General features: G+C 37.0%; 1 protein-coding gene across 1 annotated transcript in view; it reads left to right on the top strand.

The window, feature by feature from the left end:
* Window positions 1–22,779, top strand: part of LOC107660161 (PH and SEC7 domain-containing protein 2-like) — a 36,282-nt gene that overhangs the window by 6,753 nt on the left and 6,750 nt on the right. The window contains exons 2-7 of the mRNA XM_016449399.1: window positions 1,928–2,391; window positions 7,159–7,878; window positions 18,446–18,640; window positions 18,748–18,828; window positions 20,722–20,834; window positions 21,193–21,251. Coding sequence (XP_016304885.1) covers window positions 2,012–2,391; window positions 7,159–7,878; window positions 18,446–18,640; window positions 18,748–18,828; window positions 20,722–20,834; window positions 21,193–21,251 — 1,548 coding nt within the window. The 5' untranslated portion in view covers window positions 1,928–2,011. The remainder of the gene's footprint in view (window positions 1–1,927; window positions 2,392–7,158; window positions 7,879–18,445; window positions 18,641–18,747; window positions 18,829–20,721; window positions 20,835–21,192; window positions 21,252–22,779) is intronic.

The following is a 22,779-nucleotide window of genomic DNA, read 5'->3' as shown; positions in this document are numbered from 1 at the left end:
AGGATGACAGCAGATAATGGCGTCTGAATTGCTGTTTAAACTTTTAAGATCCTGCCACCCGACTGCTTCAGTTTTCAGAATGCTTAATGTCACCTGTAATGTCCAGTGAGCTGTGGTCTTACACGCCGGCCTGACACATTTGCTCCTGTCTGATTTGATGGACTGCAGTACTTAGCAAATGGGAAGGAAAAACCTCTATATTATTTCAGTTATTATTTCAGTTATATTATTTCCTAACAGTATTGAGGTTAAGAGCAAAAGAAGACTTTTGCTTAAGTCTCTTGAAACAAGATATTTCTTCTAAGCAAAAGACCCCTGTAATCACACATGAGTCTCTTCTACACTAAACTACAGGTTCTATATTGGCATCTATAGTTCCATGAAGAACCTTTAACATCCATGGAACTTTTCGATTCCACAAAACCCCAAAATGGTTCTTTTATGGCATCACTGTGAAAGCCACCTATTGGAACCTTTATTTTTAAGTGCGCTTCAGAAGAGATCTCTACTTTGTTCTCAGATTTGTCAAGACTCAGTCAAAGACTTAAGTATTTCTCATCAAATTCTTCCTAGACTAAAATTATCTATCCATTTTCATTTTTCATTGTATTTTTCCTAACCAGGCGTGATGCACTAAATTGACAACCAGTTTGTTTGTCCATAGCCTTGAACATTTGATTGAAAGAAAATATTTGATGTTTAATGCACAGAGGTGGGATTTTGAACCAATGAGATTTCACAATGGGCGTGGCTACCAAGAATGTTGTCACATAAATAAAAGCCAAACGACTGACAGAATGTCCTGTCACTTTATGGCATCAAGTCTGCTTAAAGGACAGTTTTATTTTGTCACTGTATGTGAGGTATTGTTTTAGATGTTATGGTTGTAATCACCATTTAGTGCTGGGCGGTTTGACCAAAAATCTGTATCCCTGTTTTTTTAAGGATTCTGGTGGTTTCGCGGTTTATCATGGTTTGTCCCTGATTGTGCCTTTATATAAATCAGATTACATGAAACAGTTGCAGAAACACTGACTTTTAATCACGATCCAAACAAACATTCTACATTAAAATATGAGCAGTTTTTAATGTGAATTAGATTGAATAATTTCACAATTTAAAGCAGAAACAGAATGGTCTGACCGTAGCTTTGTGAAATTATGCTAAATAAAACAAATCTGCATGAAAAAGAAACAGCAGACGGACTGAATGAAAACGCAAATTCACTCTCTGACAGCAGGTGGCACATATGGAACAGCAGCGATAGAAAGTTTCATTGTTACCTCTAAACAAAGTACAGTAGCACTGAGCGTTTAAAAACTACATTATTATATGGAGGTAAGATAAAAAAAAATACCATCTAAACTTTTGTGAAGACAGTCAGTTTCTCTCAAAGATACATTCATATAAACCCCCAATTTTAGTATTTAGGATTTTCTTCCAATATTTTGCGCATGGTGAACAGTGATCTTGCTCTGCCTGCTCTTTGCGTTCTTCTTCAGCATCTCTGGCTTCTGTTAACGACCGTTTACAGTTGGTTTGTTTGCCCAGTTAAATAATTAGTTTATCCATCCATTAGTCAGAAGTGTATGCAGTTAAGATGTATGCAGTCCTTTCAATTCACAATGCTGTCTATGTTGCTTAGTCACTTATACCAGTATACAGTTTAAAAAAAAACAAAAAAAAAACATGCCTGAAAACTCCCATAACTTTGAGTTAGGAACTATTTAAGCAATATTTCCTCTGGAAACAAATGGGCTTATATGCATTCTTTGCCATGGTGGTTTTTAATACACGCAGTTTTATCCATACTAATAAGAGTGGATTATGAATGGACAGTTTTTCTCAGTAGGTCCTTATCCTTTATTATTCAGGGCTCACCTTTATCCGGAATCTCATTGCTCTGTCTCACCTTCTTTCTTAATAGGTGTGAGCTCTACCCCCCTCCCTTGTTCCTGACCCTGACCTTGTGACCCCAGGCTGCCAGGACACCGTGATTGAGGAGGCCACCATGAGTCAGGAGGGGCAGTATGACCCCCTCCGCACAGACACCCCACCTCCAGATACACCCCCAGCACCTGAGGGACAGGAGGAGGCTGATGGCTCTACACCGAGAGATTTGGAGCCCTGTAATGGGACAAAGACAGAGGAGGAGAAGCAAGGTGAAGCAGAAGACGGAGATACAGAGAATAACAGAAACACACAGTCCAGTGCAAAGGAGGATGAGAAGGTGACATTAGAAGAGGAAGGTAGAAACGGTGAGATTGAGGGCAGCTGCTTAGATCCTGTAACAGAAAATGGTAATAGGGACATCTGTGAAGGTGAAGACACGCAGTTGCTGCCACCTCAGAGCCCAGAAAAGGACTCAACCAAGCCCCTGTGCTCTCTAAGGTTAGTAAAATGATATACTGTACATTTACATACACTTTAATCCCTTTTTCTTTTTTTGCACATTCTCTGAAAGATACTTTTAGTTAGCCAGGATGCATTAAATTGATCAAGTGACAGTAAATACTTTTATAATGTTTCAAAAAAATCACATAAATGCTGTTATTTTAAACTTTCTGTTCATCAAAGAATACTGAAAAAGGTAATAATAATTAAAATATTAAGCAGCACAACTGTTCAACATTGAAGACTGGAGTAATGATGCTGGAAATTCAGCTTTGCCATCAAAGGAATTAATTACATTTTAAAATATATTAAAATAGAAATCAGTTATTTTAATATTTCAAAATATTAGTTTCTTACTGTATTTTTGGTCAAATAAACGCAGCCTTGCTCTCTAAGGTTAGTAAAATAAGATATACTGTACATTTACATACACTTTAATCCCTTTTTCTTTTTTTGCACATTCTCTGAAAGATACATTTAGCCAGGATGCATTAAATTGATCAAAAGTGACAGTAAATACTTTTATAATGTTTCAAAAAAATCACATAAATGCTGTTATTTTAAACTTTCTGTTCATCAAAGAATACACAAAAAGGTAATAATAATTAAAATATTAAGCAGCACAACTGTTCAACATTGAAGACTGGAGTAATGATGCTGAAAATTCAGCTTCGCCATCAAAGGAATTAATTACATTTTAAAATATATTAAAATAGAAATCAGTTATTTTAATATTTCAAAATATTACTGTTTCTTACTGTATTTTTGGTCAAATAAACGCAGCCTTAGTAAGAATAACAGACTTCTTTCAAAAACATTTAAAACTCCTACTAACCCCAAACTTTTGAATGGTAATGTATTTAAACCTTCAAATATTCACCTATACATCACATTTACTTGAACAGACAGATGAGGACTGTAGTTCGACTGGAAGTGCACCGGTAAACATACTTAATAATACATACACAGCAAAATTGCCAGTTAATTCAACTCTATGATCAGAGTTAATTTTAACACTTTACTGGTGTATATGGTGTCTAAAAAGATTAAAACTTTGGAAAGGTTTTTAGAATATTTGTAGCTGTATCTGCATTGTGAACAAGTTCCGGGCGATAGCGAAATAGCTGTCTCATCTTTTCAAAAATGGTTTCGTCAACTCCTGTATGAGCAAGAAGTGAAATGGCCTCCACAAGAGCATCTCCCTCAAGCTGATGCTCTAATCTAATGTCTCTCCTGGTGTTTGGACCCCCTTGTTCAGAGCTAGGCTTATTCTTTCTTTCAATGATGGAAACAAAGTCACAATTCCAAGGGCATACTGCTCTCTCTGCTTCTGGGTTGGAATCCTCCTACCAAAAATAAATGTACATATATGGGATGGGACAGCACGCAAGTGACAGAACATGCATACAAAAAACAGTCTTACTTTTAGATTATAAATTTATGTCTCAGCCTTAATTATTAGGTGAATAAAAAAAACATTAAAAAAAAAACAGATATGACAATCAATTATCTTAAATGTGAAAATGTAGCTTACCAATGCCTCTCTGTCATGTGCCCCACCAGTATGTTAACAAGCGCTCTTCTCATTTCATTTGACATAGTATCGGTGGCCATGTACTCTTCAAGGACTTCATCTCCTTTTGATTTTTCTTTTAAGGCAGCTATAGCACCATCTAAGTTAAAACAATAAAAGAATAGTTTGCTCATATATCATTCTTAGGCCTGTCACGATAAATACTTTTTGGTGCTACATATTGTCCCAGAAATCAATTGTGATAAATTATATTACTGACTTTTTTTTCCATTAGTTAGTCTATATTAACATGATTATACAAATATTACACTAATTACACAAGCACAATGTGGAAGAAATGGTATCAGACAAACACAGATAACACAATGTTCAGGTTTGACTGTAACAGTATTTTACATTGTTGTAAGAGCTTTTTCTTGTATGTCAATAATTTGTAAATAACACTACATGTTTCAAAACATCTTTTATTGTGTTTAGGTGTTGTAACGATATTTCGCAGTACGAGAGTGATGGTGATATTTTAAGATATGTCTTTTAATTCATTAACAAAGACAGTTAAAATGAGGTGCCGATGCGATCACTAACACTTTAAATACAAAACGCTCTGTGCTGTAAAATAATGAAACCAAACAGGATACTATTTCTGCCGTCTGGGTCCCTTTGAACTTGAGCGTGTCAAAAATGAACCGAAACTCTGTTGCCTCACAGACATGAGAAATATATCTATAGAACATGAAATGTTTTAATGAAACAATTCAAATAGAAAACATTCTCAGATTATGTAATCCATATGAAATGCATATATAGTGCGCATCCACCGCAGAGATTACGATTAAGCATAAATCTGTGTTACTTGAATTTCAGTTTCATTTAAAAATTTTGTTTAACATATCGTGATACTTATCATGAACCCAGCATCGAGATATGTACCGAATGCTGAGTGCCATCGGACAATCATTTTTATGTAAATACAATGGGCAATCTATCGCGTCACCAAAAATGATTGAGGTCATGTTTATACATCGTGCGACAAGTCAATACAGATATCATTGTGACAGGCCTAGTCATTCAAAAACCAATACAACTTTAATACTCAAAGATTGATTAGAGTGTAAGTAACTTGAATCTGTTTTTCATCAAATTGTTTAATGGTAACGTAAATAAAAACATGAGAAACTCAAGTCACCTCCTTTGCAGATCTTTGCTCCTCCGCTGCTCCAACTCTGTCATCTTGCTGTGATGTTTTGAGCCTTTTGGCACATCTTTCAGAGGGCACATCTTGTTCACTAGATGAATGACTTTTCAGTGTATCCGTGCAGGAGCTGGCTGCTTCCTCTGCCAAAAAAAAAATAAAAATAAATAAATAAATTTGAAATGAACTTTCAAAAAATTGTGACCAATCTTTGTCACTGCACTATTTTATGTATGGATCAAAAGTACCTTCACTAAGATCTTTTATGATTAATGTTGATTTTGGGTTTGCTTCTAATAAAACGTACCGTCTACATTTCCAGTAAATGAGCACTGGCCTCGTCTGCAGGGTCAGTCGAAACAAATGGCGTCTGTGAGAAAAGTTTCAGCGCACGCAGCGCGTCCTCAACGCTACACGAACTTGATATTTAACGAAATGTACAAATAAATAACTAAAAATAATTACACTGACCTATTAAATAGCTTTGTTAGTTTTTTCAAACAACCAGGTCAAGTATTAAAGTCCATATTTCGTGTCACTCGCGCGAATAAAAACAGCGCGATCAACCATGGTGGAGATAACTACAATCGCTGTTTTGTACCTGTTGTCAAAAAGTCCCAAATACAATGGAAAGCCAAACGCCGACGTGTCTGGGTTCACATCACCATCCAGAGGAGGATAAATAACGTTACGATCTTGTATTAATGTGTGTGTTACATTTTACTACTGTATATATACACTGATATTACTATTATTTTTATTATTGATAGCAGCATCTCTGTAGCCATGCTAATAAAATACAACTACTACAACTGATTTTAATTGTTTTCTATGCTCCAGACCTATATAATAACAGACGGCTGCAATAATGCTCTCTTCTATTGTCTGATTCAACCAGACGTGCCTATAAGCTCTTCGCTGATTGGCTTGCGCGAGAACGCGTCAGGCGAATTTTCCGCTCAAGTTGAAATTTTTGAACTTGCGCGAAAGACGCGATTGAGGCGAATATCTCGCGTTCGCGGCAAACGCGTCGCCTGGCGCGAATTTGCCTCTATTCGCGTCTTTGCATTGACTTTGTATGTAATCTACTCGCGCGAATAATTCAATTCGCGTTTGGTGTGAACACACTGTTAGTCGCTCCGAGTGGCGTTTCAAATAAAATGGCGTCAGCGAGAATAGTTTTGGCTGGTTGAAGCCCGCACCACGTAAATGTCCCGGATGTGTAATCGCACTACCAGTGTTAATGAGGTCAGACTCTCAGTAGTTTCACCAGTCAGAGTATCCCTTTTACACCATCCGTGTTAATTCAACACCATAACATTAACACTTTACTCTAAAACACCATAACACCAAAATTTTAACTCTGGTGATTTTGCTGTGTAGTATTTAAATAAAACCTCAACGTTGATACATTCAGTGTGTTTACACTTTATTTCCATTATTATTTCTCTGACACTTTGTCAACTCTAATTTCAGGGAAAGCCAGTTGTGAATTTTGCACTGGTCAAAAGTGCTAAACAAATAAAACTGACTTCCAAAACACACATCCTAATGATCTTCCAAAAAGGATCAAGCTGTAGTCTGAACAGACCCCGAAAAGATCAATAAAACCCCTTGAAAGGCTTCCATCTTTTCACAGTGAATTTCACTTTTCCTGGCTTGTCATGTCTTACAAAATGTTTTGAATATGAAACACATGTATTACAGAGTTTAGCTGTGCAATTTTCAATGTCAGGCCTCACAAAGGATGTGGCACGCATGTTACAATGAGGATGGGGAGATATTTTGGGCACCATACGTGGCAGGGGAGCTGTCCTGAATGATGCTCCTCTCTGCTGGGACTCCTCCACTGCAGTCGTGCTGAAGAACTGTGACAGCAGCCCGATTAAAGATAGGAACACTCACAGCGCATGCCAGCCAGGCTAAGAGCCTTTGTGAATAGTCTAAAGCAAGACCTCTTTAGCCAGTTGTGTCTCTGTGATGTGTTTTTTACCAGATAGGTTTGGGAATGCATTAACTGGCATCTTTGTAACTGCAGGTTTGAGAACGGGACTGAAGATGACAGCGAAGGGCAGGAGGATGAGGAGGGAGTCCTGGAAGAGCCTTCAGCACAGGGGAACCTAGACGCCTTCAGCTCCACGTTTGAGCTCTCCGTAGAAGAAGCAGATGCTGAGGTAGAGGACGAGGAAGAGAAGGAGGACGGCGAAGAGGAAAGGGTGACCCTAAATCAGGACAGTTTCAGCTCTACATTTGAGAGCATTGTCGAGCAGGTCACCAAGACCACGGCTGTGGATGAGGAAGAGGACGACGGAGAGGAAGAGTACGACAGAACGAAAGAGAGCCATGATGGCTTCAGCTCCACATTTGAACGCATCGTCGAGTCGGAACTTCTGAGAGGCGGGACTTGCTACAGCAGTCTGGATTCACTGGACGTGCTGTCGCTCACCGACGAGACGGACAGCTGCGTCAGTTTCGAGGCACCGCTCACCCCTCTCATCCAGCAGAGGGCCCTAATGGGCCCTGAACCTCCAGAGCTGGAGCTGGAGACCGTGCAGGAAGGGGCTGAGGGCGAGGCTGAGCTGGGGACGGAGACGGCAAGGGATGAAGCCAGCTCAGCAAGTCCGCTACGGACCACTATTCCAGGAAGCAGGTCGGAAAATGTCTTGAGCCAGCCGGCACAATGGAGCATCCCTAATGGATTCCACATTGAGCTGCCTGGGAATGGAGAGAGTGGAGGAGCGATGCCAAACTCTATCAGGTAGGGATGCAACTAAATCTCCTTCTTGATCTGCCCAGTAGATGGCATGCAGCACAAGTTAATAACATGGTCTCAAACTAGTAAGCAACAAGTTTCATGCTTCGTGCTTTCATCCAAGCACAGACGATGGCTCATCTGGAATGGAGTCAAGATTCAATCCACAGTCAGTGACTATTTGCTATTTGTTACTCTGATCCAAACTGCATAGAAATGAGCAACCTAGGCTCATTGGAAAAAACATGCCTGTACATACATTTTTACAAAAATGTACAAACACATACAAATCCAACTGAAATGAACTGTAGTAGGAGTAGTAGCACCAAAAACCTTTTCTTTTCACACAAATCATGATTATGGGGGCAGATTATTGATTAATAAAGAGTTATTTTCACACACTGTCTTGCACAATACTATGTTATGACCTTTAAACACTTGCACCATAGTTCATGATTTGTAAATTAATACATTATGGCAGTTGCATCACATAACTATCTCAAGATGTATGGCTTTTCTAATGTAGTAAACTTGCTTGGAAGCTCACCTTGTACTCACTTGTAGAAGTAAGCAAAATGGCATGGTTGCTTCAACAGATTCATTTCCGAATTTACACGATACAATCAACAACAAACATAGCCAGAATTCATAAAACGGAAAGTGCTTGTAGCGCCACTCACTGGACATTTCACTTTAAAATTGTCGCAAAATGTGCAAGAAGCACCGTAATATCGTTTTGCAGAAATGTCTCCATGTGCACGTTTTCTAATGAGCCTGGGTTGAAAATGCGAGTCTATCATGTCTGTTTTGAAGGGAGTATCACACTGCAACCTAGCCGACTGGAAACTTTTTTTATATTGCACGGATCTGAGCCAGTATCCAAGAGGAAAGATTTCCACCTCTGGGAGCCAATAAAGGATAGGTCTAATATTGCTGCCGTCTCTCTCTCCCTCGCTCTCTGCATCCATCTGGACTGGATGCAGCAGCAGATGTTGTCGTTTTTTTCCTCCCCAGTTTTAAATGACTTGCAGCTTCCTGTCCCCTAGTCTGCCTGAATGAGGCATTGTTTTTAGGGAGTGACATCATCGCCTTTGGCTTTCCTCTTTCACGACGGGAGCCTTGCTCTAGTTTTCAGTCACACTGTGCTTTATCCAAGTGCCGCTTGTCTATGCCTCCATTAGCGTCCTTCTGTATTAATGCAGTTAGTTTTTAGTCACTGACAGGGTCAAGACTACATTTGGTCATGTCCAGTTGACCTCCATATTGCACACTATTCATTAAAACTACTGTCTTTTAGCATTAGAGGCTAACTTTATTAGCCTGTGGTGTACCAGAGGATGGTAACGCTTCACTAGCCGCATGTGTTTTTCATTAGCAGTTCTTTGGAGTTGCATGGTGGTTGAATGTGGTTGATAAACTCATCACAGAGAACAAAATGAGTGCGGCACAGTGTCTACAACCGCTAACAGAAGGAAAAGAGCATATGCTGGTAATGATCAAATCCTCAGAGCCTCACAAGCATCATGATTGCTAGGGAGTTACTTAAAACATAGTCTATTTGCATGAGTTGTGCTGCATTCAGAATTGCATTGAAAATGCATTTAACATTTCAGTTCAGTTTCTGAATTTGCATTGAAGTAGCAAACAGGATGCAGCATTTCAAATTTGAGTTAAAATGATCTGAAATTCAAAAACTCATATGACGTATATTATTCATATAATGTTTTTTAAATACAAAAGCAAACTCTGAATGTTGCCTGGACAAAAAACCCTAAAAGGTTTATATATAATAACTAAATATAGATTTATATAAACATACGTAAACATAAAAAATTAATCATATATTTGAATGTGTACATAATATAATCATATATTCCACACACACACAGATATATATATATATACATATATGTGTGTGTGTGTGTGTGTGTGTGTGGTATAAATGTAAATATGAGAACTAAAAATAAATGCAAACTCTGTTGATCTATATCCTAAACCTTTTGTTTTTATACATTTGATCATATTTTTAACATTATAATTTGTAGACCAGATGCATAAGCATTTGAAACATGAAGTTGGTTTGGACGTATAGAAGGCATCCTTCTTTAAATAGCCAACAGCCTTTAGCTTACGTTGCAGCTATAAACCTTGGTTTTCTACTTGCTATTGCTAAGGCAAAGGATGTTGGCATTCAAAAGGGCATTTTATTCAACAAAAAAAAAAAAAAAAAAAGAATGCTAGCATTTCGAGGCCTCACTACACCATAACCACCATAGACATTAAAGGCCACATGTCCACTTCAGTATTCACATTTTCAGTCAACTGAGTTGTCAGTTCTTAAATTATTATATTTAATCAATCCTAATACTGAATACAGCCTATCGTTGACTAAAAGCCATAAAACTTTGATTTTGACTTGTATTTAAAATATATTCATATTTGATTAGTGTTTAATGAAAATCCCTGTTCACCCCCAAAACTAGGATATAGCTGTGCATTGGAGAGGAATTGCAAGCGAATCCCAAACTGTTCATCAACAAATCCCTCAGTTGTTCAAAGCGCTCTTTGCTGTGCATGAGTGAGTGAGCGAGTGAATGCATACTTTTATGTTCGATAGCAATGATTTTCTTTTAGGAATTCACACTGCTGAAACATATTACACTCTCTCCTGCCATCTCAAGAGCAATCTGTTCATTTTCAGAAGGTTCATGCTTCATTACCTCTCCACTGAGACTGACCTGAGTTTAGACACGATTAAGTGATTGATCTGTCTGCTCTGACTGCCTTACAAAGGTCAATATGTGACATGAAATGTGATGCATTTTTATGTATTGCACCACAGGCGGTCGCTAATTTGTGGGGTTTTTTTCACCCGTTTGGTGGCATAGGCACAGAAACAATCATCTTAGCCGCGACCTCACCTCCTTTACCACCCCCACGCCTTTCTGAAGCATGCACCTATCCACACAAAAGAACACACTCATTTATTCTGTCTTTATCAGACACTCATAATCTCCTTCTTTATCATTCGTTGTCACACACATACTCACAAATCCAAACTCATATGCACCCCCATTACACACACACACATGCAAACTTCCTGTCTGGTTCCGCTCCATCCTGGTTGTGTGTGTAGGAGCAGCGGGTGAGTGCTGTCTAACTGATGATTATCCCTACAGGATGCAGGAGAGCTGTACACACACACACACACACACACAATCTCTCTCTTTCTGACATCTACACACTGTGATAAACATTGCACACACACACACACACTTGCATACTTTCATACAACAAAGAGAAATGATTACTATTGTTATTTGTAATCCTTTGTTTTTCTCCAAAAACACAGGCCTTTTCTTTTTCAAAGGCATCTTGCTTGTGTGAAATCAATATTATTTACTCAATTACTCTTGCAGGTATTGACGCTCACATCTTTTGATAACAGCATTTGTAGTCTATTAGTGTTATGCACTTACTGAAATATGTCTTTAACCCATGTAGAATAAAATATAGATCCTCTAGTTGTGAAAAATCACAGTTTTAATCCATACATCGCAAAAAACATTTTCTTAATCACTATCTTTGTCTTGTGTTCCAGTAAATATATCTAAAACTCTTTTAAACAAGAAAAAAAAATAGCTAAGAATTTAAAGTGCATATATATTTATTCATTTAATTTGATGTATTTCTTTGTCAATATGTACCTTTCAATATGTATCTCAAATGACTGCATTTTGATTCCATTTTTAAAAAATCATTTCAATTTATCAATCAGTAATGTATTTATTAATATACTTTTATATAATAAAATGTTCTATATATTTTATTATAGTTTTTAATATATATTTTTGTTTTGTGAATATTTTCATGAGAAAAGTATATATATTTCAAATTTTTATATAAAATGTATTAACGTGTGTGCATGTGTGTGTGTACACACACACACACACACACACACACACACACACACACATAATACATATACATAATAACATAATTTATTGAAATGCAGTAATTTGATCCTCCTTTGAAAAGAGGGTTTGAGGTTTCATGTTGACCTAAAGCATAATCCTAATAAAATGTATTATTTTATTACATATTTCCATAGGTAACAATCTTTTCAATACTCAGTTACCATTTAGGCTTTAGCAGAATATAAATCTATTACTTTTCTTAGCTGCACACCTTATGGAGCATAAGCCGTAAAACATATACGGGTCAGTTAGTTTGCTAGATTCAGGAAAATGCCGGCTAGAGCCTCTTTAGAGATGAAAGTGAGCTGATCGTGAGACTCTGCTGAGCTATTAGAAGTGCAGAAGTGAAGAGAGAGAATAATCTCTCATCGCTGTGGAGACAACACCAAAAGATGAGAAGGAGAGAGAGAAAAGTTATTACTGTAGTAAGTGTGTGTGCATGTGTCAGAGTAAATCATGATGGGTCTTTGTCATTCGCACTGTGCCGTGCTGTTAAATCCTCGCAGGTCCATATCACAGAGAAGTCTGTCTTTACTGGGTTTAGACCCAGTCTATAATTAGCTCTATCCTGTCTCTGTCTGACACTTCAGTACTGCTGTGAGTTGCTCAGCAGCTTAAAGTGACTGCAAGAATGGAGAAGAAAGGTTTAAAGGAATAGTTCAGCCAAATATAAACATTTTGTCATTATTTACTCACCCACATGTCGTTCCATATGACTTCCGTAGATGACTTACTTTCTTCTGTACAACACAAAAGGTGATTTTTAAAGAATATCCTGACTTCTATTCATTATAATGAAAGTAAATGAGGATCGGAGCCGTCAAGCTTAAAAAAACACTCGAAAGCACCATAAGGATAAATGTACTAGAGTCCAGATTTTCAGTGAATACCTTCAGTTTCAGTCTTTTCCTTACACAAAGCTGCTGTGCACAAGTCATGAATGACTTTTATGATAACTTTATGGTGCCTTTTTGTAATTTTTAAGCTTTTAAGCGCCCTGGAAAAATGCTAAAATGAAATCTCAGGTCAAGGGGATTCCAATGAAGATTCAAGAGGTCCATTTTCTTCATTTCCTTTCCATTAAAGGTCCATAAAATCATAACTGTTTCCGATGTCATTATGTTGTATGGCTATGAAATATAAAATGCCATGTCATGTCATATTACGTAATTCTGTAATATTCATGTCATGAATATTTACTGTTCATTTTCAAGTTGGCAGCCATAATATCTTGTGACAGAAAGAAATAATGAACCCCAAATAGTCTAAATAGTCTCCAGACAGTGATGTTTTTGTAAACCAAATCAAAACTAAAGCTAAAATAAAATAAAATGTAAATGTAAGATTAAGAAAACTTAAATCAAAATAAATTAGTTTTTAAAAATGAATGAAAAATTAACTGATGAAAATTTACCTTGGCATCTAACTAAGTCTGTGCTAAAAAGTGCTAAAATTATGTAACTAAATAAATAAATACATTTAAACTCTCTCTACATTTAAACAAAACAAAAACTAATGAAAATATAACAGAATTATTAAAATTGAAACTAAAATAAAAATGAAAATAAAAAATAATTAAAAAAATAATTAAACTAATTAAAAATCTTAATAAATACTTTAATAGTTTATAAATAATACTAAAATAGCACTGTCTCTAAGAAGAGAGCCAACTATATTTGCAGTGCTGCCAAGTTTCAAAAGGTAAGATGGAGTAGTAAAGTAGAAATGTACACAAATTAAAATACAGTTTATTCATAGAAAGTGCTTTTTGTGCAGATCAGTTTTTGCATCTGGTGCTAATCTGAGAACTCTAGTTGAGGTGATACTGAGATGGTCAAGTATAGAGAGAGAGAAGGATGATTATTAGTTTGGATGGTAGAGCGGCATCAGCTGTGATGATCATTGTAACCAATTACGACGGTCATCCAGCTGAATGATCTGATGTTTGTTGATGAAGGGACAAACATGTTGTGACTGCAGGTTACTGAACCATGCAAATACTACAGATAGCAGACTACACTCACACACACTAACAAGGCACTTTACTGTATCATACATCATAGCAGCTTGGCCCCACATCTTGATCTTGAAGCGATAACTGCACATTTTAAAATATAAGGTGTTACGGGTGGATGAATTCAGAATGATAAAGCATTTTGTCATGAAGTGATGGTCTGTGTGTGAATGTTGGACGTTATCTGTATGCAGTATGGAGGTGAGTCACTGCTGAATGGAAATATTGTAGCACATCTTTGGGCTGCATCACATGTTCCAGTTTGTTGTGAGCTCACATAAATAATCCATATTTTTCACATACTCAAGTTAGTCTCTGGAGTACATTCATAATTTAGTTTCCAAGTAAACAGAGACCTCTGAGAATGCAGAACTCTTTTAACATTTATTTTTCAAAGCTGTTTTACGTTTCTTTAAAGTTTAATAGTTTAACTACTGTAAAGATACTTATTTTGAGTATTTTAGTATTTATTTCAGTGTTACTGGTATAACAAATTGCACATTTTGAAACTGAATTTTGGGCTCTTGTGATTCTCAACTAGGCTGTTTGCTTCTGACTAATATTTAGTAACAGTATTAAACTTTACTAGTCCGATTCCTGTAACAATCATGTTGGCATTTTATTTTATGATAAACCACTAGTCAAAGTAGAAATGGGCCTAATATTGTTCCTTGTGATAATGACCTCTAAGGCTTCTATATGCTTAATAGTTACCAAAAAAACTAAAATGCATAATAGTAAATTGGATTGGAATAGTTGACCTCCAATAGATCTGATTTCTGAATCCGATTTCTATCATAACAATATTCATTAATTCATTCATTAATTTACTCTTTCATGAATTTTCCCATGAATTCTCCAGAGTATTCAATAGTGTCACATTTTTATGCAATATTATAAAGGTCTCTTTTCTGATGCCATGATGAATGGCTCCCATTTTTGATATAATTTCCATTAGCCTTTTTTGTATTGTTTTTAGGCTCTGACTTGCTGATGTAACCACGACGGTAAAATAACTATTTTATTATTCGTCATTGTTGCTATTAGTTATGTCTTGATGAATAAATGTAATAGATTTTGGCATCAGTGAGCGTGAGGGATGAAGAGAGGCAAACTCTGATAATAGACGCGTCGGAGCGAGACAGTCCAGACTACTAACGGCTACTAACGGCCTGGCGCTCCCGGGCTCCGGTCCAGATCGCTACTTCAACGTCGGAAATATGGAAATGTGGCTCGGGCAGGACTCACTGAGTAATCCAATCCACCCAGAGCGACTCTCTCCGCCCCCTTCCCTTGTGTCCGACTTTGAGGAACTTCACACTGGGAAGCCGTTTTCGCCAACGCGCCGGAGCCAGACGCGCGCCCTGAATTAGTCGCGTCCAAACTTTTATTTGTCGAAGAACATAAACGGGATGCGGTGACACACCGCCAGAACGCCCCTTTTAGCCGCAGCAGTGTCGAAAACTTATTCCATTTGGGAAAAACCTGATTACTCAATGCGCAAGGCGCCTGAAGGCGAATGGAGTTGAAGGGATTTTTCTCGCTCCGCGCGGGACCGATGCCTGATCTCCAGTGAAAGATGTGGAAAGATGAATATGAGGTGCATTTCGACTTTCTTCTGGGACTTCTGTAAGTTTTTCTCTAGCTTTTGTTGCTTCTACATAATGTATAGCACTTTATAAGACCTGCAACTGATGCAATAGACTTTAAAATGTAGAAACTTGTCTTAATTTCTGTCATTAAGTATAAGTTTTATTGTTTTTATGTTTAAAGTGTTTATTTACTGACCTTACTGAAGTTAAAAGTCTGGGGTTTTCTTTATGTAATATATGCAGGCAGGGACTTTGGAACTTCGTTTGTTTGAACTTTTTTTTTTTGGTTTGGTTTGGGACATCTTGCTCTTTGGTCTTTTGTGGACACATCTGTTGGTTGATTTTCCTCTGTCTATGGGACACTGTTCCAATATTATGGAGGTGACCAAGGCTCCATTCATTATTTCTCTGTGTAGACTTATTTTTTAAAGTCTTTTTCTATAGATGCAGTCCTTGAAGTCTTCAAATAAGCTTTTGAATATTTCGACCATTATTTCCCAGAAAAAATAAGTTTAACACATTGACTTTTTGTGACAACATGCCCCACTTGTGGGACCAGCTATTAGCCTATTAGAGGCTATTCAACTACAATGTTAAAGCAGTTACAAAAAATAAAAATGTAAAAGTATACCACCAAACAAATACATCAAACAATTGTTTTTACCAGCAAATATTATAATTGATGATTTGCATAAAATTACAACCTGTAAAACACATGAGACAACTTGTCGGAATAAAAATGCAATGACCTGCCCTGACCTGAGATTTATGACGGGGAAAAAAAGCTTTGTGCAAAGATATCTTTCAGTTATCTGCCTGTATTATATATTTGACACTGGTCTGAATGTATGCCAGTGTGGTTTTATTTTATTCACTGTTTGCAAATTTTTTGTACCATTTTTTAACTTAAAGGAAAGAATTTACATGCATTATTGTACTTTAAAACAGTTTTGAGCTAGATACCAGCATACAAAACCACTGATTAAAAAACACATTCCCCATGTGACAACTTGCCCCCGGTCTCCTCCAAAGTTAGATTGTAAAGGGACAGTGCAGCCAAAAATGAAAATTCTGTCATCATTTTCAAACCTGTATGACTTTCTTTCTTCTGTCGAATACAAAATAAGTTATTTTGAAGAATATTAGTAGCCAAGTGGATTTGGGTTCCATTGACTTCCATAGTATCCTTTCATACTATGGAAGTCAATGGAACCCAAATCCACTTGGCGACTAATATTCTTCAAAATAACTTAGTTTGTACTTAGTTTTGGGACCCAAAACTATTTGTTTACCAACAGACTTCAGAACATCTTCTTTTGTGTTCCACAGAAGAAAGAAATGCAAACAGGTTTGGAATGACATGAGAGAGAGTAAATTATGACAGAATTGTAATTTTTGGGTGAACTGTCCCTTTAAACGCTCATCTCTTCCATCATCAAATGGTTTTGGATAAATACATAGCCTGAGGTTCTATATATTGTGAGCATGTGTTTGGTTACCTAATTGTAACCCATTGTAACCAAAATGTTTTCATTGCACATTCTGATGTGTAACGCATTTCTGTCCGACCCTGCTGGTTTGATGTATTCTAGTAAGAGAACACACAAAGGGGGATTTGTGTTTTTGGCTAACTGACAAGGCCGCAGCAACTCCTTCACACCTCGCTCTATTCGTTCAACACACCTCTCCGACGGCATCAGAACGGGCAGAGAGAGACGCTGGCATGTGAGTCATAGACAAGCAGTCTCATGTTTAATCTCCTGCCTGGCTCAGCAGCAGCGCAGGTCCATACAGGGACACGGCTGCTAGCTTCTTGTAGGATCATTGTATATCAGTGCTGCCATAGTCACTTATAATGCTTATCTACCCTCTAGAGCAGGACATCAGGCTGTGATTTATTTTGAACCAATGAAGTCTGTGGAAGTTTGTGTGTGTGTGTGTGTGTGTGTGTGTGTGTGTGTGTGTGTGTGTGTGTGTGTGTGTGTGTGTCCGTGCGTGTGTGTGTTGTCTAGGAATTAAAAAACCTTACAAAGAGTACACTGGTGGTACTATCTATCTATCTACATCTATATATATTTCCCTGTGTTGGATTTTGGAAAAAAATGTATAAAAAATTAATAAAATGATAAAAAGGATTATTTACTTAAATGTCATACAAATATAGCTCATTTGGCTCCTGTAATCTTATATGTCCATGGCAATGTCTTTCTTAGGTTCCTTTAGGAATCGATAATACTATAACTGTGCAATCTATCATTATTATTGATCACAGCAGCCCGGTGGCAGATGGAGAAGTATTGCTTTCCGATCAGGTTTGTTCAGTCATTATGCACACAGGACTAAAATACAAACGGCCAGCTGTTTTGACACCTGACTGCTGAAAGACTATGTCAGGGGCGCTGAACCAGTCAGAGAGTCTGGCGATCTAATTCACACCTGTCTCTGTGCAGACACACGTGCTCACATACTGTAGATGTGAGTCATATTTGTGATGATTCAGTGACTGCTTTTCTTGACAGGAAGAGGGTAAGAGACGGTTGCAAAACCTAAACTCAGATGACATTTCGTCATACCTTTATGTAATGTCTTTATGTATTACTGATGGATCATGTGATCAGTAATTTAGCAGATACCAGATGTACTGTATAATACACCATTTCTTATTCTGCAAAATTTTGAAGCCCCTTCATTAAAATGTATTCCTCATAACTTGGTAGTAACTAAAAAATCTATTCCATCTATTCCAGATGTTACCATCCAAGATGTACAGTATATGGATCCTCTGTAGCGAATGGGTGCCGTCAGAATGAGAATGAGTCATGAAAGAATGAGATTATATAATCTCATTAATTAATAAGAAAAATATAAAGAGTTGTAGTTGGATTGTGATTCCCAGCAAGGATAGTTTCCTTTGAATATTATGTTGGACAGTGGGGGTATTTTCCATCATTGATGTTTTTTCTTTTCCTTGTTTGTTTCTGCCAACCTAGTGATGCCAACCTCACAGATGTGCTGTGCGACTCGGACTCTGAGTTGGGCAGCGTGGACACGTTGGAGAGGGGCAGCACGGATACTCTCGCCAACGGCTGCCGCGTCGACGCAGATGCTGCCAAACGACTGGCTAAGCGACTCTTCTATCTGGAGGGCTTCAAGCGCTGTGACGTGGCACGACACCTGGGCAAGAAGTGAGCATCTGTGTGTGAACGAGCGTACTGTATAGGAAAGGGAGTGGAATGAAACGCTTTTCATTTATACCCACAATCCCTCTCTTCCTTGTCTCTTTCTCCTGCAGTAATGACTTCAGCCAGTTGGTGGCATCGGAGTACCTGAGCTTCTTTGATTTCACGGGGTTGTCGTTAGACAGAGCACTAAGGTGAGAACATTTCAACCACAAAATACAACCAAGATTGTTATAGTGTCCTGAACAGTGCAAATACTATGGAAGCCCTTTTCCGCCACTGAATAAAAAATAAAAGAGGTAATTGCAACTTTTTATCTCACAATTCTGACTTTTTTTCTCAGAATTGTGAGATATAAACTCGCAATTGCGAGAAAAAAAGTCAGAATTGCGAGATATAAACACAATTTCGAGTCATAAAGTCAGAATTGCGAGATATAAACACAATTTCGAGTCATAAAGTCAGAATTGCGAGATATAAACACAATTTCGAGTCATAAAGTCAGAATTGCGAGATATAAACACAATTTCGAGTCATAAAGTCAGAATTGCGAGATATAAACACAATTTCGAGTCATAAAGTCAGAATTGCGAGATATAAACACAATTTCGAGTCATAAAGTCAGAATTGCGAGATATAAACACAATTTCGAGTCATAAAGTCAGAATTGCGAGATATAAACTCGCAATTGCGAGAAAAAAAGTCAGAATTGCGAGTTTTTATCTCGCAATTGTGAGTTTATATCACGCAATTCTTAGAAAAAAAGTCAGAATTCTGACTTTATATCTCGCAATTCTGACCTTATAACTCGCAATTGCGAATTTATATCTCACAATTCTGTGAAAAAAAGTCAGAATTGTGAGATAAAAAGTCACAATTACCTTTTTTAATTTTTTATTCAGTGGCGGAAACGGGCTTCCATAAAATACTTATCCTAACCGAAAGCAAAATTGCAAATGTACCAACAAAATCACAGTCAGACTGAACATATTTGATGTGTAATACACATGCTAAGCAGGTATTTGGACCAATAAGATTTCAGTGTGGGCAGGTCAGAAATGTAATATAACATTGCTTTTTCATGCTGAGCTTGAATAGGACAGTTGTTGTTGAACGGTTTTTAAAAGCATGTCACATATGTAGCTGCTTCATTGTTTCTTTGTATTATTACAATGGTTAAGCTGCAATAAGAGGAAAAAGCTTATTTTAGATTAATACTCACGCATGTCACATATTAATGTCCCAGTTCCACAAATACCCGTGAAACTGGAAGTTAAGCATGCCATTACTTAAATACCTGCATTGCAAAAAGAGGAGGAACTAAGTGCAGTTGCATAACGTGGTTCAGAATATTTCAGTCCTGGACTAACAATAGTTCTCTGGATAGAATGATAATTATCACAGACAGTGAGTGGAAGCTCTGATTCAGTCTAGACTAAAGTTACTGGCCTGAAACACACTGTGTGCAAGTACATGAAGTACAAGTGAATGAAACTGGTGTGGGTCGCTTATAACGTGGATTTGGGAATGCAACGTGTGCCAATCAATAACTTGTAATGTGAAGAGCTTATAAAGAGAAGCTTTAAGGGCTTCCTGCTGTTTTCCATAAAAATAAATGCTTTACTAATGATTATTATAATAATTGTGTAGTTTTATTGTCATATTGATATATAATAAATATTATATATCCAAATTGTCCAATCCAAAGGGCCAAATTGTGCAGCCCTATAAACAATCACAGCAAACCTGGAGCTTAAAAAATGCATTTTAAATTGCAATCATGATTTACATTAAAAAAATAGAAATTAGATTTTTTTTCCCCTGAAATCATGCAGTCCTAAAATGAACATAAGTTCTTCTACTGTAGCCATGCAAGCTCAAATTCATCTGTTGTTGCTTTCTTGAATGTCACACTGCACTAAACAACACAATGCAAGTACATTAAATTACAATGGGCACTTATTAGTGAATAAGTACCGTAAATAATATATATTCTGTCTATGGTATATATTGTATTTAGTAGTACTAGCATATCTGCTCCTTCTTAGCACAGCACCATGATTGTCTTCATGTTACTCTGGTTGCAGGAACTTCCTGAAGGCGTTTCCTCTGATGGGAGAGACGCAGGAGAGAGAACGTGTGCTGGTGCACTTCTCCAAACGCTTCTGTCGCTGTAACCCAGAAGCTCTCACCTCAGAGGGCAAGTGCATTTCTCTAGATTTAGCTTATGCTATGTAGCTCAAATTTTATGATGGCAGCTCATAATGTATTTCAATTAACTTTTATGAGTGAATTTACATGTACAAGCTCTGTTCCAAACTCTAGTAAGACGGCCTTCTAAGACGGCATCTTCACTGAAATGTAACCTCATGAGTGACTTATTGGGACATTTGTTTTATGTTAGCATGTTGCTAGCATAGCAAATGATGCTTACGGTGCTTTAAATCTCCTGTGATGTGTGGCTATGCAGCTGGTTTGGTTTTGAAACAGTGTTTTAGTTTTAAGTATGTGTTCTATAGAATGTATGATTTCTTATTCTCTAACTCTTTTTTTAATAGATGGCGCTCACACATTGACCTGTGCACTTATGCTTCTTAACACAGACCTGCATGGACACGTATGTATTCAGCTCTTCTTTAGGTCGTTAATTCCAAACATGTCTGACACTAACAAGTTTATTAGCCTCATAATTTTAGTTACTGCATTAACTGGATCTACTAGCAATTGCACTCCAATCTAATTGCAGAAGCAAATATTAGATTGATCTGGAAACAAACCATCTTCAGTCCTGTCTCATATTTCTATATTCTGTATTCACACCAAAAAGTTGATCAGTACCCTGATGTTAAGTATTGATTTTGCATTAATAACCTGTTGACTGTACACCATCTAACATATTAAATGTTTAGTGGTCATTATACAAAAATATTTGACTGCAGAAGGCCAAGACTGACCATTTTCAAGAAAGTATTATAAGAAGAATTATATTTAAAAATATATATAATATTGGAAGATGATGCTAATGAACTGTTATCAGCAACTAAACTGAAAACCTCACCATATGCACTTCATAGTGTCATTTTCCTTAACATGCTTCTTCTTGTTGTGTTTCTCTTAGTAATATTACAGTTCTCTCCGACTTTGACCTAAACATGTCTCTCTCTCCATTTCTTCTCTAACTCATTTTGCGGCAGGTGGTAAGTGCTTCTCTCTCCTTCTCTGTTCTTCTTTGTGTTTTTCTTCTCTTTTAATGGCTTCAGCTTTAATGTGTTTTCAGAACGTTTTCATCCATCATTCATGGAATATTACTCATCTAAAGTAGATCTCTGTGGTAGGAGGGAGACAGACTGAGATATTGTGTGTTGGCTGTGCTGTTTAGAATGGTTGGTCTGGTTTGATACTGCCATCTGCTGACAGCTTTGTCAACAGCATGGAGTTTAGAAAAAACTGGTGTGGTTCTGAATATAGTTCGTTTTTTATCTCTATGGTTTGATTTCTGTATTGTTGCATTTGCATTTTGTAATCACTCAGTTTTCAATATGGTGATTTATATTTACAAAAGATTGCCATGGGACCGTAGATTCTGCCAAAAGACTATACTAAATGCTAAAATACAGTTATTGTTACTGCTGTAAACCATAATAAATTAATATGGTATCTCCTGCAAACTGTGCAAGAAGCTTTCACAATCTTCCTGTCATGAGTCTAAGGATCACTGTTAATATAGTTCATGTATCTGAAAAGCATAATTTGTGCTACAGACATGAGTGATGCCTCAGATCATGCAGTTTGTTGAGGAGATGTTTATTATTACTTTTCTAAGTAAGCAGGCATATTTTCTTTCTGGCAGATGATAAACGGGGTGAAAAATTCACACAGCTTTACACTGAAGTAGATCTCGAGTCATATTAGTTCTAGAAGTATTTTTTCCATTAATTTTTGTAGATAGATAGATAGATAGATGTAAATATACATAGGTATATGTAGATATAGATATAGATATATTGACACACACACACACCCCAATTTTCCCTCTATAAAAATAAGTTGAAAAAATGTGAACAGATGGCTTCATCAAAAGGATGTACCATTGATTAACAACCTTGAAACTCACAGTAGGTCTTTCTTTAAAGGTTTATAAGTTA

Source organism: Sinocyclocheilus anshuiensis, unplaced genomic scaffold, assembly GCF_001515605.1.
Source record: "Sinocyclocheilus anshuiensis isolate Anshui unplaced genomic scaffold, SAMN03320099.WGS_v1.1 scaffold888, whole genome shotgun sequence".
Taxonomy (NCBI): domain Eukaryota; kingdom Metazoa; phylum Chordata; class Actinopteri; order Cypriniformes; family Cyprinidae; genus Sinocyclocheilus; species Sinocyclocheilus anshuiensis.
Note: the sequence above shows the minus strand (reverse complement) of the source record. Positions and strands in the feature narration are given on the sequence as shown.